Source organism: Eschrichtius robustus, chromosome 12, assembly GCF_028021215.1.
Source record: "Eschrichtius robustus isolate mEscRob2 chromosome 12, mEscRob2.pri, whole genome shotgun sequence".
Classification (NCBI taxonomy): domain Eukaryota; kingdom Metazoa; phylum Chordata; class Mammalia; order Artiodactyla; family Eschrichtiidae; genus Eschrichtius; species Eschrichtius robustus.
The window spans coordinates 81,168,891-81,182,915 of NC_090835.1; the positions used below are offsets into that span (position 1 = coordinate 81,168,891).

The 14,025-nt window shown below is 36.8% G+C and overlaps 1 protein-coding gene across 1 annotated transcript; it reads right to left on the bottom strand.

Annotated features, from left to right (window-relative positions):
• Positions 1-499: 499 nt before the first annotated feature.
• On the bottom strand, positions 500-14,016 carry CRISP1 (cysteine rich secretory protein 1). The gene is made up of 7 exons (XM_068558871.1): positions 13,954-14,016; positions 11,310-11,438; positions 7,023-7,113; positions 5,695-5,843; positions 4,060-4,151; positions 1,841-1,929; positions 500-630 (listed from the first exon to the last, which is right to left on the bottom strand). The coding sequence occupies exons 1-7, from the start codon at positions 14,014-14,016 to the stop codon at positions 500-502; spliced, it is 744 nt and encodes a 247-aa protein (XP_068414972.1).
• Between the last annotated feature and the right edge of the window lie 9 nt (positions 14,017-14,025).

Consider the following 14,025-nt stretch of genomic DNA (forward strand, 5'->3'; position numbering starts at 1 on the left):
GTAAAGTTAAGAAGTGAAGAATTATTCGTGCGTGTAAATTGTACAGGAAAGACAAACATCAGCGTGGTTGGAGACCTGGGAAAGCAGGGGAAGGAGTCAAACAGGGAAAGACCCTCCTTTAGTACAGGTTGCTGAATCAGTTATCCAATCCACTGAATCATGCCAGCCTGAGAACGAGACATCACATGATTTAAATATGAGGCAGGTGTTGAACTGCCTCATATTTAAATCATATTTCATTCCATATTTCATAGTTCAATCATATTTCATCAATCATATTCACCCCAGCTTTAAGAAAGTTTAAAACAATGTTACTTCACGATGTATCAGAACAGGAGTGAGGGGCACTGTCGTAAACATACTGATGCCCATATTTGATTAGTGAACATTAAGATCTCAGGTGTAATTAAAACCACATGAAATGCAGGGGAAACTGCTGAAGCAAAGTAAGGGCAAAGGTATGATTCAACAGCACATTACAGCTGCAAATAACAAAAGACTATTTTATCTCAGTGGGACACAGGCAACTAGCTTTGCAGAGTCGTTGAACTGACAGGTGGCTGCAGGCAGGACCTCCTCGTGTCTGTGTCTTACAATTACTGTATTCATCGTAGTAGACGCAAGGGTTCGCTGAAAGGAAGAAGCAGGGTTACCCAATATTGACTCAAAAGCTCATCTCTCATCTTCTCATGCCTTTATAGGTGAGTAAGGGCTTAAGAGATGTATAGTCTGTGTTATATAGTCAATATTATTAAGTAATATTTTTTTTCTTTTCTACTCTCATTTTACTTCTATTGCATCTTTCAATTCCATTGTAGACATTGCTTTTGTCTCTTGGATAAAAAAACCCTACCCCATTCCCTGTAGCAAAGATAATTAGTAGATATTTGATCTTTCTCCAAGTACATTTATTTTCAGAAATGAATTACTGAAAATGATAGGAGGAGGAAGGAGGAGGGAGACAGAGAGAGAGAGAGCAAGAGTGAGAGAAATTGGTAAAGGGAAAGAGATTACATTTTCCTTGCTTTAAAAGCAAACAGAATGACCTGGTCAGGTGAAGGAAAATAAGTTTTTTGGTCTTACAAATCTGAAGGTAAAGGATATTTTTTTTGGGCGGGGGAGGTTTGTTATTTCTCCACAAACTTATTGAGAATTATGATGTAAACATATCCCTGTGGAGTAAGGAATTATGCCTGCAGGAAGCTCTATAAAAAGAAACTTTTGCTATCTAAGGAAATGAACATGTAATTGGAACTCATTTGGTTAATACTGCATTTTAGGTAAGATTTACTTAGGAAATAAAAGGAAGTGCGATACACAGACAGTGTGATCATCAGCTAATATCTTCCAATGTGTCAGCGGAAACTTCAAAGAATAAGGATCACTCAGTAAGAAATTACCAGCCCTGATAAGTGGTCAGGCAGGTTAGCGAGGTTATGACCCACAAGTAATCTGAGAACACTGATAACCTGAAAGCAAGATGTCTAACTTCAGGGCTGCAATAAGAGAGCCAAGAAACTTTTTATAGAGCAGAGAAAAATTTATACTTATATTAACATGTTATCCGAGGTGCCCATATTAGGGTGGGAACTTTAAGCTTTAGGGTGGAAACTTGAGTTTAGACTTGGACATTCTAATTTCCAATCCAATAGATTTAATCAGTGGTCTTCTGGGTCGCTCTGGGGGTGGGGGAAGGGAAATCAGATAATGTTGATTTTTCCTTTGGGATGATTGAGGAAAAAGTAATAGAAAAGTACAATATTGTTACATGCTTGATTTTAAGGACATACGGTTCCCAGATCAACAGTCAAGAGTAAGCACACTGAGATGTAAAACTTACTACAAAGTCTATCTTCACAGTTATTTGGACAGTCTCCGCATGGAGTTCCCTTATTATAAGGTACATTCTTTTTGTCAGGCTCATTGCCCCTTAAAAAAGAATAAAGAAAAAAGGGCCTAATAAAATTGACGTTTGAAAAATGCATATAAAATTTTACTCACTATTGAAAATCAATTAAAATAGTTTAAAACAATGAAACAATTTTTGAAAACCACTTTTAACCACTTGTATGTAATCTCTAAGACATGTAAGATTTCTAGCCTTAGAATGAGAATAATTTATCTTTTTGAATATACCGCAGGCAACTCTGAGGTGCTCAGAATATTTAGACAATTTGCATCTCTTTGGACAGTCAAGTTCTAACAAGCAGGGGGCTTTAGAAACATTTATGATAGGACTCTTAGCCTTATTTATACCCATAAGGACTTGATAAACATTTATGTAAAAGGGCATCGTTCTTAATAATGTAAGAAAAATTTTAAGTGAGTCAAATTGGAGATGTTCTAACTTCATCTTGCCCTATGTCATGAGAATTTTGATACATGTCAGTGTCATTTGTAAAAACACATGCACTATTATAAAAGATGAAAGTACAACAACATGGATAAAGCCAGTGTTGGAGTTTGGGGAGAGAGAATAGATGAGAATTTCCTGTTTTGAGCCAATTTAAAATTTCAGAGAAGACGGTCTTCCCTTAGATATCTAAGAAAACAATGGGGATTATGGCTGATTTTCACTTAAATTGTTTTTTCTTTTGGAGCAGAGGAAGGTTTATTGCAGGGCCAAGCAAGGAGAACAAGTGGCTTGTGCATGCTCAAAAAGCCCCAAACTCCTGATTTTCACTTAATATTACATAAAAAATAAAGTAAATATTCTAGTTGAAACAACATTCTATCTGATATATTTCTCCTTGAATGAATTGTTAAAATTTGAATTTATAAAAGAAACATTACTTAATTCAGCAAGGGGTTTTGTCAGACTCTTGGCCTCATCTTTGGCTGAGAAAATTCTCGTATCTCAGCCCCATGTATTCTATTTTTCTTTTTTGTGTTGTCAGAAGTTTACTGCAGACCATGAGCTCCCACAAGGATTTAGTACAATTGATGCATTGTATATGCAAGGAGACCTTACTGTCTTTAGTACTAATCACACAGATAAAATCACAACAAATATTAAGTACTGAAATCAAGACATGATAAAACCAGAAAAGAGCTCACATAGAGCTATTGTATGAATATGCTACAGCTACTGAATCTACAGGGATAGTGGAGACCTCATTTAAAGTGTAAATATGGTAACTTACTATGAGAGAAATCAGTTTCATTGATTCATATTGCGTATCTTTTATTGTGCTACACACATGGGAGATGGGAGTTCAATAAATACCATACTTGGAGCTCATCTTATGGAGGAAAGACTTGTGTATTGAACAAGTAAACACAGGTAGCTGAAGGAGACATATGCAGACCAACAACTTTCCTTAGCAGAATAACATTTAAACTGGCATTTGTAGTAAATTAATGGAGGTTTGTATCCAGCTCAGAACAATCCCTGCTTTCTGATAATCACCACTCAAGCCACACAAGTGGGTCCCTGTGGGTTCTTGCAATTACCCTTTTCTGAAGTTGACCTTGCTTCATAACCAGAGGTGACAAGACAAAGGAGTACAGCTGTCCCTAACCAGAGCAATCAGATGATCTCTTCTTGGACTTGTTGCTCACACCTTTGGTAACATGTAAATTTAATTTCTAAAGGAAATACATATGCCAAGACTAAAATGCTAAATACAAAAACACTTGGCTTTTTCATTTGTTCATTCTTGATACTCCACTGCATTTTTGCCCTTGCATTCTAAAAATACTCTTGCACTGTTAAAATTAATATCCTTTTTTTTTTTGCTTAAGCTAGATGAAATTTGTTTCTCTTAACTAATGCTACTTGAAGAAGGAATAACACATAGCGAGATGACTGGTAATAGTGCCTAATTTGAACATTATATTGAGATATAGATTTATTTAGAAAAATATAAATAAAAATATGTGTGTGGGGGTGTAGTGTTTTAGGTGTTGGCTAAAAGACATTGTATCCCTAAAGTTATTAACTGAAAAGAAATATTTATTTGAGTTTTATTTTATAATGGTTGAGAAACTAAATTAGGGAAACTAGTAAGGGAAATACATTTCTAAAAGCTATGTGAAACTAAGCTGTAAAATACATACTCGTGACAATAGTGACAAACGTAGAGATACTGAATTCCTTTACGACATGATGATATGCCACAGCCAATAAGGTAAGAAGTGGCCCAAACAACCTGTAAAGATAAGGTTATTTTATTAACAATTTGATATTTTGCTAAATGATTACTCTCTGAATATTGTTATCCTTGATTGAAAATAAACACACATGTTTTTAGGATGCTTTGAGCATGGCTTATTAGGAAGTCCTAGAAACAGGAAGATTCCCATGTGTCTAGATAACACACATACATATGCATACTCAGTTGCCATCGCTGACCCTGACTCATTCTCTTCTTCTTATCAAATCTATATGGGATATATGATAACCTGATGAAGGCTGCTTGGTGATTATATAAAAATCAAAGCATGGAAGGAACTTTAATTAATCATCAAAAAACTGGCATGGTGGAGAGTAATGAGTTGACCTTCGAGAAAAAATTGAGTCAGGTTCAAAGTCTGTCTCTACCATTTCCTGGTGGGATGGTATTTACCAGTTTGCTTTGTCTTGAAATTTCATTTTCCTATTCCTAAAATGGAATATAATAATATTATCTTTTACATCATAGGTATATGGTGGGGATTAAATAATAAACCTTATAAGTGTTTGGAAGAGGAAATATTAAATTACTATTCCAAAGTAACAGAGCTCATGCTCTTTTGATGGAAATAGTGGGGCTAGTCTACTTTTATCTAAAAGAAATGGAAAGTAGGAATTGACGTCACACATTTGTCATATTTTTAGCTCTCTGGGTAATTATTTTGGTTTTTATCCTCTGCCTGATAACGTAAGTTATATAAATAAATGGTCTAATGCTATAACATTCTTGGATTCCTGGCACATACTGCTTTTGTCCAAGGATATCAATCTTAAAAGAAGAATGCTATTTGCTAACCTTTTACTTAGAAATGTCCGCATTGCTATGCATAAGTGATTTAAGTCTATGAGTTTTAAATGTACTATCTTTGTCAGCTTTTAACATTAATCTTAAGTAGGCTTTATTTTAAGTAAATTTTATTATAGATTTTGCGGTCACATCTGAGTCTTCTGCTTTGGGGACAACAGCTGTTTTTCCATTTTTGTATTTCTTACATGTTCAATGTTTAAATCTATCCATTCTGGATGAGTTTTGTTAATTTATTTTTTACTGGAAAATAACTCACCTGATTTAGATATTCAAAGTCATTTTTGTAGAATTAATTTATTATCTACACTGAAGCCCAATGGTATTTTAAAAACATGAATCAGGTTAAATCACTTACCTGTTTAATGACTTCTATTGCATTTAAAATACAATGTAAAATTGATGATAGCTAATAAGGCTGCAGTGACATAGTCCCACTTCCCTTCTGTGTTCATCTCCTTCCACTCTTGCATTTATCAGGTTTCAGCCTCCTTTTCCAACCCCTTCCCTAGTTTTTTCTCTGTCCTTGCACATACCCAGATCCCAGATACTGGTTTCCAAATATTATTTCCCACTAAAAGTAAACAAAAATCTTTAAAGGGTGCAAGTTTGCATAAAATGGATAGAATGATTTCCCATGGTTCTCATTCGCCTATTTTCCACGCATGCTTATGGTCACTTAACCAATGGGTATATTTGCCAGCACACAGTTTACCTGTGTGTAATGCTCGATCATCACGTCATCATCTGTCGGGGTCCATTCCCCGTACTTGAAATATTTAGACTCACTGTACCAGATTCTGATTACGTTTGACCATGAGATAGGATAAGATGTCAGATGCATATTTTCTCCACAAAAAGTATCTGAAAGGAGGAAAAAGATCTAGGTCATACTCTACAAAATTTGGAAATACTTTATAAGGATACTTTTCGTACTTTTATTCTACAAATGTTTCACTGGGCATCCAAGCAATGTTTGATAAGAGGAAGCAAACTCAGCTCTATCTCTGCTAACAATTTTCTTTCTCACTGATGAATAAACTTGTGGTCCTCAAGTTTGCTGAGAATTTGACAGTAGGAGATGATCTGCAAGCTTGGGAATCAGATCAACCAACATCTCAGTCTCTGCCATGTCCAAGCTGATGGAGAAGGGTGAAACCAATCAGAATAACCTATGCAATGTAACCAGGCCCATGGCTTGAAAGCAGCCACACAGAGGTATTCATCATGCATAGACCTTGAAATAAATATGTGCTCATTTAACCATCCATCCTCTTGTGACGTGGGCCTTGATCAAATATGATATTTGGGAGTAAACTGCCCTTCTCTGGAGCAGGGAAGACTCACATTGCTAATTCACAGCTCGACAACATTGGGTAAAGATGCCCAATAATCTGTAAATATAGCAGGGGGACTCACATTGCTAATTCACTGCTTAACAACATTGGGCAAAGATGCCTAGTGATCTGTAAATATGGAAGTTTCATTAATATTTTAAAATATTTATAATAGACAAGTATCCTATAAATGTTATTAATGTCTACTTGTGTAGGAGGTACTGATGGCTTTTCTGGAAACCAGCAGGGATCCACCTAATATACATGGCATGAGATGGACTCATTTTTGAGCACCTAAAATTGTTCTCATGGGCAGCTCAGTAGAGTTGGATATAACTCACTTCTCAACTGTATTAGTGTTCCAAAGCTAAAGATAGCCCCATGGTAATATTGTGAGAAGCTGAAATAAATATACAGAGTGGAAACCTTCTAGCTATACAGCTTTCCAGCTAGTCATCTTCACATTACTGAACTCTTCTGTGATAGTGAGAGCTTTGATTCTTTTCTTTTGGTGACCAGAATCAGGAATTTGAAATTTTGAATCTCCAATTTCAAAAATTAATAATAATGAAACAGTGCAGTGGGCCACAATTGCTACCATTTATGGGGCAAATGTAAATATAGGCTAGATGACTTAACTTACCCATACCAGGTTACTAAACAATTCCTGAGAACTTTTGAGCAGAAAGCTGTGTCGTATACCTACTTGTAATTCGCCTCTTAAGTGCATTGCTCTCTACCAATTCACAATCTTTTGACAACATTCTGGCATTTCTTGCAGCTTCTTCACTCCAGTTCTACAGGTGAAATACAAGCACATGGCCTTATAAACATTTCTTTGGTAAGATTCTAGTTTATTGTTTCTAAAAATCCAAGGCTAGCAATATCCTCAATTGTATTAGCTAACAATTTAAATCACAGCACCTCTCTTAAATATTTTGGTTGGAAGAGGAAGACAAATCTTTCAATCCATTGTTTTAGCCCTTGAATTTACAAAATCACAATCTGGCAGTAACATTCAGTTGTAGCTTCTCTTTCAGAAATATTAAAGAATTTAAGTAAATGCTTCCAGTAGAACAGACCAGGGTTAGAAATTCATCCCATCATTTATTAGTAGTTTTACCTCTGACACATTATTTAATCTCTTTGAATCTCAGTTTTTTTTCATCTGTAAAATATGCCCCACAATTCATACCCAGCAGCTTGTTCAAAAGTTTTAATGTGATAATTTGTGCAATACAACTGTGACATGATAAATCTTATGCTACATGCTCAATAAGTAAATATTTCTGTGATTAGAAACATGTATAGTATTACACATTTCCACCTAAATTATGAATAATAATAATAGCAAATCATAGCTAATACTTCATGCCAGGACCTCTTACCAATTCTATATGTATATTCTCTCATCTTTAACTCATAGCAATTCTACAAGGGACACACTATTGTTATCCCCATCTTCAAATCAGGAAACTGAGGCGCGGAGATGTTGCATAATTTTTCAGGATAATACAACCAATAATGGCAAAAAGAGAATTGGAATCCAGGTTCTTCTGGCTCTGGAGTGTGTGCTCCTAACTCGTGATGTGTGTCAATTGTGCTAAGCTGAAACATTTTGTTGGGTTTTTCTTCAAAGTAGATGAAAGGCAGAAAATCTACTAAAAAGAGACAAAGTTTGTATCTACAAATATGAGGTCTTTTGTGTAGAAAAGAATAGCACATTTTTGTGATTTATTTGAATGAGTCACACACAAATCAAAGGACACGGGACTATGTCCACACTAGTTATGGGACTATGTGACGGATGTTCTCCCAGGCATTCTTTCATTCTCATATTATGCACATCCACTTAACAGACTGTCCCGATACCTGCATGCAACACATTATTACCAACAAAAGTTGTGGCCTTTCTTATTTACTACAGGCTTTCACATAAATCATTCAGCTACGCTTGAGAATAATTTTTGGATGATGCCCTTAGGTTTTCAATATTTTTCCTGACACCGAAGAAGTTTCTCTCTTATATGCATAGGCTGCCATCTGTGTGAATTTTACAGAATTACCCCTCAGGTTGATGAATTGGTTAAACTGTGAGGTTAATTAAGTAACTCATTAGCCTAGGGTCAAAGTAAAAATGTGGTTTTTTAGGGTTTGACTGTTTCATGCAAGAAAAGATGTATTTCAGTGATGGATACATCTAATTGAAAAAGTAGAGATGACATAACACATCCCATTAGGGCATAGCATCTCCTGGCAGCGGGGACACCATCATTGGACTCACAAGTATAAAATCTTGCCTATTATGATCAGGTTACCAAATAAGTAGGACTGGAACTTATCTGGTTAATTTACTGCTGATTGCTAGTTGTGCATGCATGATGCACTACCCATACCCAGATCACTTTCTGAACTGAAGCACTTATTTCCTCTTAAGCTGAGAGTCCTGCCCTACTGTCTTCTCTAAAAATTATCCTCATTGATGAGAATACTCACTTCCCTGTGGCAGCCCATATCTAACAGCAAGTAGCTGTAGTAACTATAAGTGCCATGTAACCTCCCTCCAACTCAGGACAAGGTTGTGCTGAGTTGTCCTAGTTGTACAGCTTCGCATAGGATTAGCTGAGGACCCTGTTATGCCTACATCACAACCAAACTTCTTTGTATGCCCTATGTTGCTTCTCTATCTATATCCATGGTCGGTGTAAATCTGGAGATTATTCCCCAATAAGCATCATGCATGCTAATCTCCATCTCAGAGTCTGTTATCTTATTGTGTAAACTACCTGCAACATTAATTACAAACAGTCTGTAGTTCAGACCTCTTTGAGGAAGCTCTTTAGGATATTTCCTCTGATTAATGTTGGTAAGATACTAATTTTTTTGTGATACATCCATGATTAAAATAAAAAGTAAGTATTCATGGTTATTGCAGCAAAGTTATGAATTCTGGCTTTAATAAATGGTTCTATTCAAATAAAATTCTTATCCTATGTGCAGAAACTTTTTTCATTTTTGGAAAATATCTGCCTGGCAGTTGTGATTGGCTCTTCAGCTCTACTGTAATTCTATTAGTTCCTTTCTATCTGTGCCCTATGCATTATTTATGGAAAAACTCAACTCCCATATTCCCTTTAAAATGTTACTCAGTTTTACTGGTGCACTTACTTTATCATCTTGTTGATCTCTCATACCTTTGGACCTTAGCACTTGAATATATTCATTCTATATATTCAAACAATATGTTCTAATGTTTCCTCTGTATTCACCTTGAATCCACAATAATAAAGTCTCTGAAATCAGAGACTATATTTTCTGTTCACTCCATAACTTCTTTACTACATCCCAGCTACACTTATTTGCTCATCTGGAAACCAAGGATTTTGAACCCTGTTTGTCCTAAGGAAGGTAAAGAGTTAAGAGCCGGTGCCTGGAGCTGGCCATTTGTGTTTGAATCTGTACTGATCCAGTACTTAGGACTTTGGATGAGCTACCGAATTTCTCTGAGGTTCAGATTCACTATCTGTGGAACAGAGATGATAGTATCATCTACATCACAAGACGACTGAGAGAATTAAATGAAATAATGCAATACGCTTCTAGAAGACAGCCTGCCAATCAATAGTAAGCACAATATGCATGTTAGCTACAACACTCACAATGCAAGAATGCCTGTGCTACTATTGGCTTTTATTGTTTTGGATTCTAAGATGACCAAGAGATAAATTTCAAAATCATTTTTCTCGTCACTAGCTTCCTTCCTCTTTGTCATTTGCATGAGGAAGCTGTCTCTTAGAATCACTTCCCATAGCCTGCATTATTTCTGACCCTTGTTCCTCTAAGCCAGTCCAGGGCTAAAGAACCAGGCTTACGATACCAAAAACCTGAGTGATACTTCCAGTATATAATATAGGTGAGGCTAATCACCTAATACACCCGAGTAGTCCCTAAATCTGTTTTGTTTGGCAGCACCTAGTCTGCTCACGCAGCAGGTTTATAGTGGAAAGACGATTTCTCTTTTCTCTTATGGGATGCAAGGAAACTGGGAAATAGATTTGCCAATATTTGTTCATCTGGTTGCACCACCTGGCTTAGAACCTGGACATCTTTTTTTTTTTTAATTATTATTTTTTTATTATTTATTTTAATTTTTTTAATTTATTTTAATTTTTTATTTTTTTTAAGAAGTATTATTATTATTTTAAAGTATTTATTTATTTACTTATGGCTGTGTTGGGTCTTCGTTCTGTGCGAGGGCTTTCTCTAGTTGCGACGAGCGGGGGCCACTCTTCATCGCGGTGCGCGGGCCTCTCGCTATCGCGGCCTCTCTTGTTGCGGAGCACAGGCTCCAGATGCGCAGGCTCAGTAATTGCGGCTCACGGGCCCAGCTGCTCCGCGGCACGTGGGATCTTCCCAGACCAGGGCTCGAACCCGTGTGCCCTGCATTGGCAGGCAGATTCTCAACCACTGCGCCACCAGGGAAGCCTGAACCTGGACATCTTGATTCTCAGGGAGTGTCAGCCTCTGGGCTGCTGCTAAATGAAGACAGCTGTGAAATGCCTCTGTAATTTATTAAACAAGGTCTGCTACATGGACGATACTGACCGGCAGCATCATCTAGGAGCTTGGAGTGGTCCCCATCCCAGACCTCCTTAATCAGACCTCAGAGAGTGGGGTCCAGGGAACTGTGCTTTACCAAGTGCTTCAGCTGATTCTTAAGCACGCTCAAGTTTGAGAAGCACTGTCTTAGGGTCCGTTAAGCGTGAAATTAGACTTTCTGCGTTGGAATTGTGGCTCTGTCATTTACTAACTCTATGAGTTTGGGAAAACTACTTACCTTCTCTGTGCCTCTGTTTCTTCTGCTGCTGCATGATAGGTTTGTTTGTGAAGACCAAACTTTTAGTATATGGAAAGCAAATAGAACTTAATAAAATCTCAGTAAACACCGTTACTATTATTGGCATTGTTGTGGTTGCTGTTTAATTAATCTTACCATTTTTAGCATGTTGCTGGCTGGTGGAAATACTCCCCTCCTGAGGGTGTTATGTACAGCCACTATTTCTTCTTGGACAGTTGCCAGTTCTGTAAGGAGTGTATCATATGGAACTTTAGGTGGTTTTGCCTGTTACCAGAAAATTATTAATTAGTCTTACTTCTTTTAAGTGGAATTTGTAACGCATAGTATATTACTTGTAGACTTTGTGACATGAATTTATAATTGATGTTGAATGAATAGTGATCAACAGCATTTTTTAATCTACAACATCTCAGTATATTAGTCTCCATTTCTTCGGTGCTGGTTTTGAGGACTTCTGAACGTCAGCCTGACATTATACAAGTCTATAGAACAGTGACTGTTCTGGTTGTGACTGGTTTTCTTCAGATTTATGACTGGTATTTTGGACCATGTTGAAGCATTTTATTGGGCAATGTGAACCACAGTGGAAGATGTTTTGATAATATTACACCTTTTACTGACCGACTTCCCTTCCTTGGCTCGTTCTTCACCCCACCTCCTACAAGCCTTCTCTCTGCTTCCCAAATAAACACTTGCACTTGAATATTATTTAAAGGTATGTGTCTGGGAGAATCTAAAAGATTCATTATTGAGTACAAAACCTCTAATATCTTCAACCCAGGTTCTGCATCTCTGTCTTATTCATATGAGAAAACATTGATATTTGTATCAGTATGTATACATACAAAATAGAATTCAAAAAAATTTTGTAATATGGAATTGACAATAAAAGTTTTGTTTATTTTATTATTTGTCAAAAAAAACCAAAATAGAATTCAAATCAACTACAGCCTAGAATTTGTGACCGTTCTTTTCATTTGTTTACCTTTTATCCTGTAACTCACTAAGAACAATGCATGGCCTTAATATTTTGGGTTAGCATTAATTTTTATAAAGAGCATCTTCTTCTGTGTGTGTGTGTGTGTGTGTGTGTGTGATATATCACATGCGTTTCATACTATTTTTTTAAAGTGACAAAGCTCATGTAGTATAATTTGAGTGGTTATCTATCTATTCCTCAGCCACCACAAGACTATCAATACAGTTTCTGAATGGATAGGATTCAGCCATACCTTGCTCAAATATAGAAGTAGTTATTGTCATTTATTTTATATCAACAGTTTAACGATATCGGGAGAAAACTATAAAATCAGTAGACTCCTCTAGAGACTGTCCCCTGTGGACGTCATTTCCTCAAAAGCACACTCACGAGGTGTTATTTTCCTGTCATACTGCAGGTAGCCTGGGCTAGATCTGAGGGACGGTTGGGAACCCATGAGAATCCCCTTACAAGTTCCAGATTATAATTCTCCTTGCTCCTCTAGAAAAAACCCTGTCCAGTGAAACTCATGGCAATTAGCTCTACCTACATCATTCCTGAACATTTACTCTCCTACAATGGTTTTCCTGTCAATTTCTCTCATTTATAGAAACTGGGTCTCCTAAAACAATTCATCTTGTCCACCCCAAATTCTGCAGTCATATGGAGGGACTTCAGCATCCACATGGATGACTCAACCATCTGGTATCTCAGAACTTGAACTCTTCCTCTCTTAAACCTCTCCTCCAAGGCTTTTTAGTTCCCCACCATGACGGTCACAGCCTATACCTGGTGATGACTCCAATATGCCACACCTCCAGCTTGCCGGAGGATTGTTGCGTATCGGGCAAGAGCTCCACCTGGTTTCTCTTTGGGAAAAAAGTGTGAGTGAAAAGATCCAAACCAGCACCCCAGTAATCTAACATGTATGGATTTTCTTTCATTTATTGAATTAAGAGCCTTCGACTTTTGACTTCTCCTATTTAGCATGTGAAAATAAAAAAGCCACTCATGTTCTTTACCAAAACTATTAACTTCAGCTCATCGTAAAAATATTTTGGGTACATTAAAAGATGTAATATTTTCTTTATATCATTGAGGTTATTTAGAGGTACATGTTAGTTGATGATCATAAAATATTAGGAATTTATATTCTATTAGATACCATTGAATGTTTGGTTTCTGCTGTGTGGATGTTGAAACTCTTGTTTTTAATAAGCGGTGAGTTTCAGGCCTCATATATTAACCCCATTGCTAACAGATCCACACACTTCTCTCCGTGCTGTTGCACCTTTCATTTTATATTTGATTTGGATGTGTTAAATTCTTGTTATAGTCATCAGTCAGAGAGCTCAATTGGGATATTGATGAAATACTTACCTTTTCTGGGTAAAAACTAAAAAATAATACCTTTTTCCCACTTTGTCTTGGAAAATGCATGGATCGGTTGTAAAGAAAGTAATTCCCACCCTACATTTTTAGCTTTTTTGAATTATCCAGAGAGGCTATCATGACATAGGCACAGGCCCATGGAGCCAAACTGCTTGAATTTACCTTCAGGCTCTGTCACTTCCCAGTTATCTGACCTTGGACATATGACTTAACCTCCTTTTGTTTTGGTTTCTTTCTCTGTAATCCGGGATTATGAATAGTACTTGCCTAATAGGGCTATGGTGAGAACTAGGTGAGTGACGGGCATAGCGTCCTCACAACAGTGCCTGTAACAAAGTGAGTTCTAGCAGAGGGTTAGCTCTTATCCTCTTCTCAAAAGTAATCATAAAACATACAATCCTCACATACTCTTGTAATCAAAACATGCAGGAAGACAGCAGCAGCAGCCAGAAACAAGTGTTTCATTGTCATCCCTGGAAA

What these genes read in the sequence shown, in the direction of transcription:
- CRISP1 (XM_068558871.1), bottom strand. Translation starts at nt 14,016, where the DNA reads ATGACAATGAAACACTTGTTTCTGGCTGCTGCTGCTGTCTTCCTGCAT. An exon ending in ACTTAAGAGGCGAATTACAA is followed by an intron (nt 5,844 to 7,022) that starts GTAGGTATACGA and finishes TCCTCCTTTCAG; the next exon opens with ATACTTTTTGTGGAGAAAAT. An exon ending in GTTTGTCACTATTGTCACGA is followed by an intron (nt 1,930 to 4,059) that starts GTATGTATTTTA and finishes TTCTTTTTTAAG; the next exon opens with GGGCAATGAGCCTGACAAAA.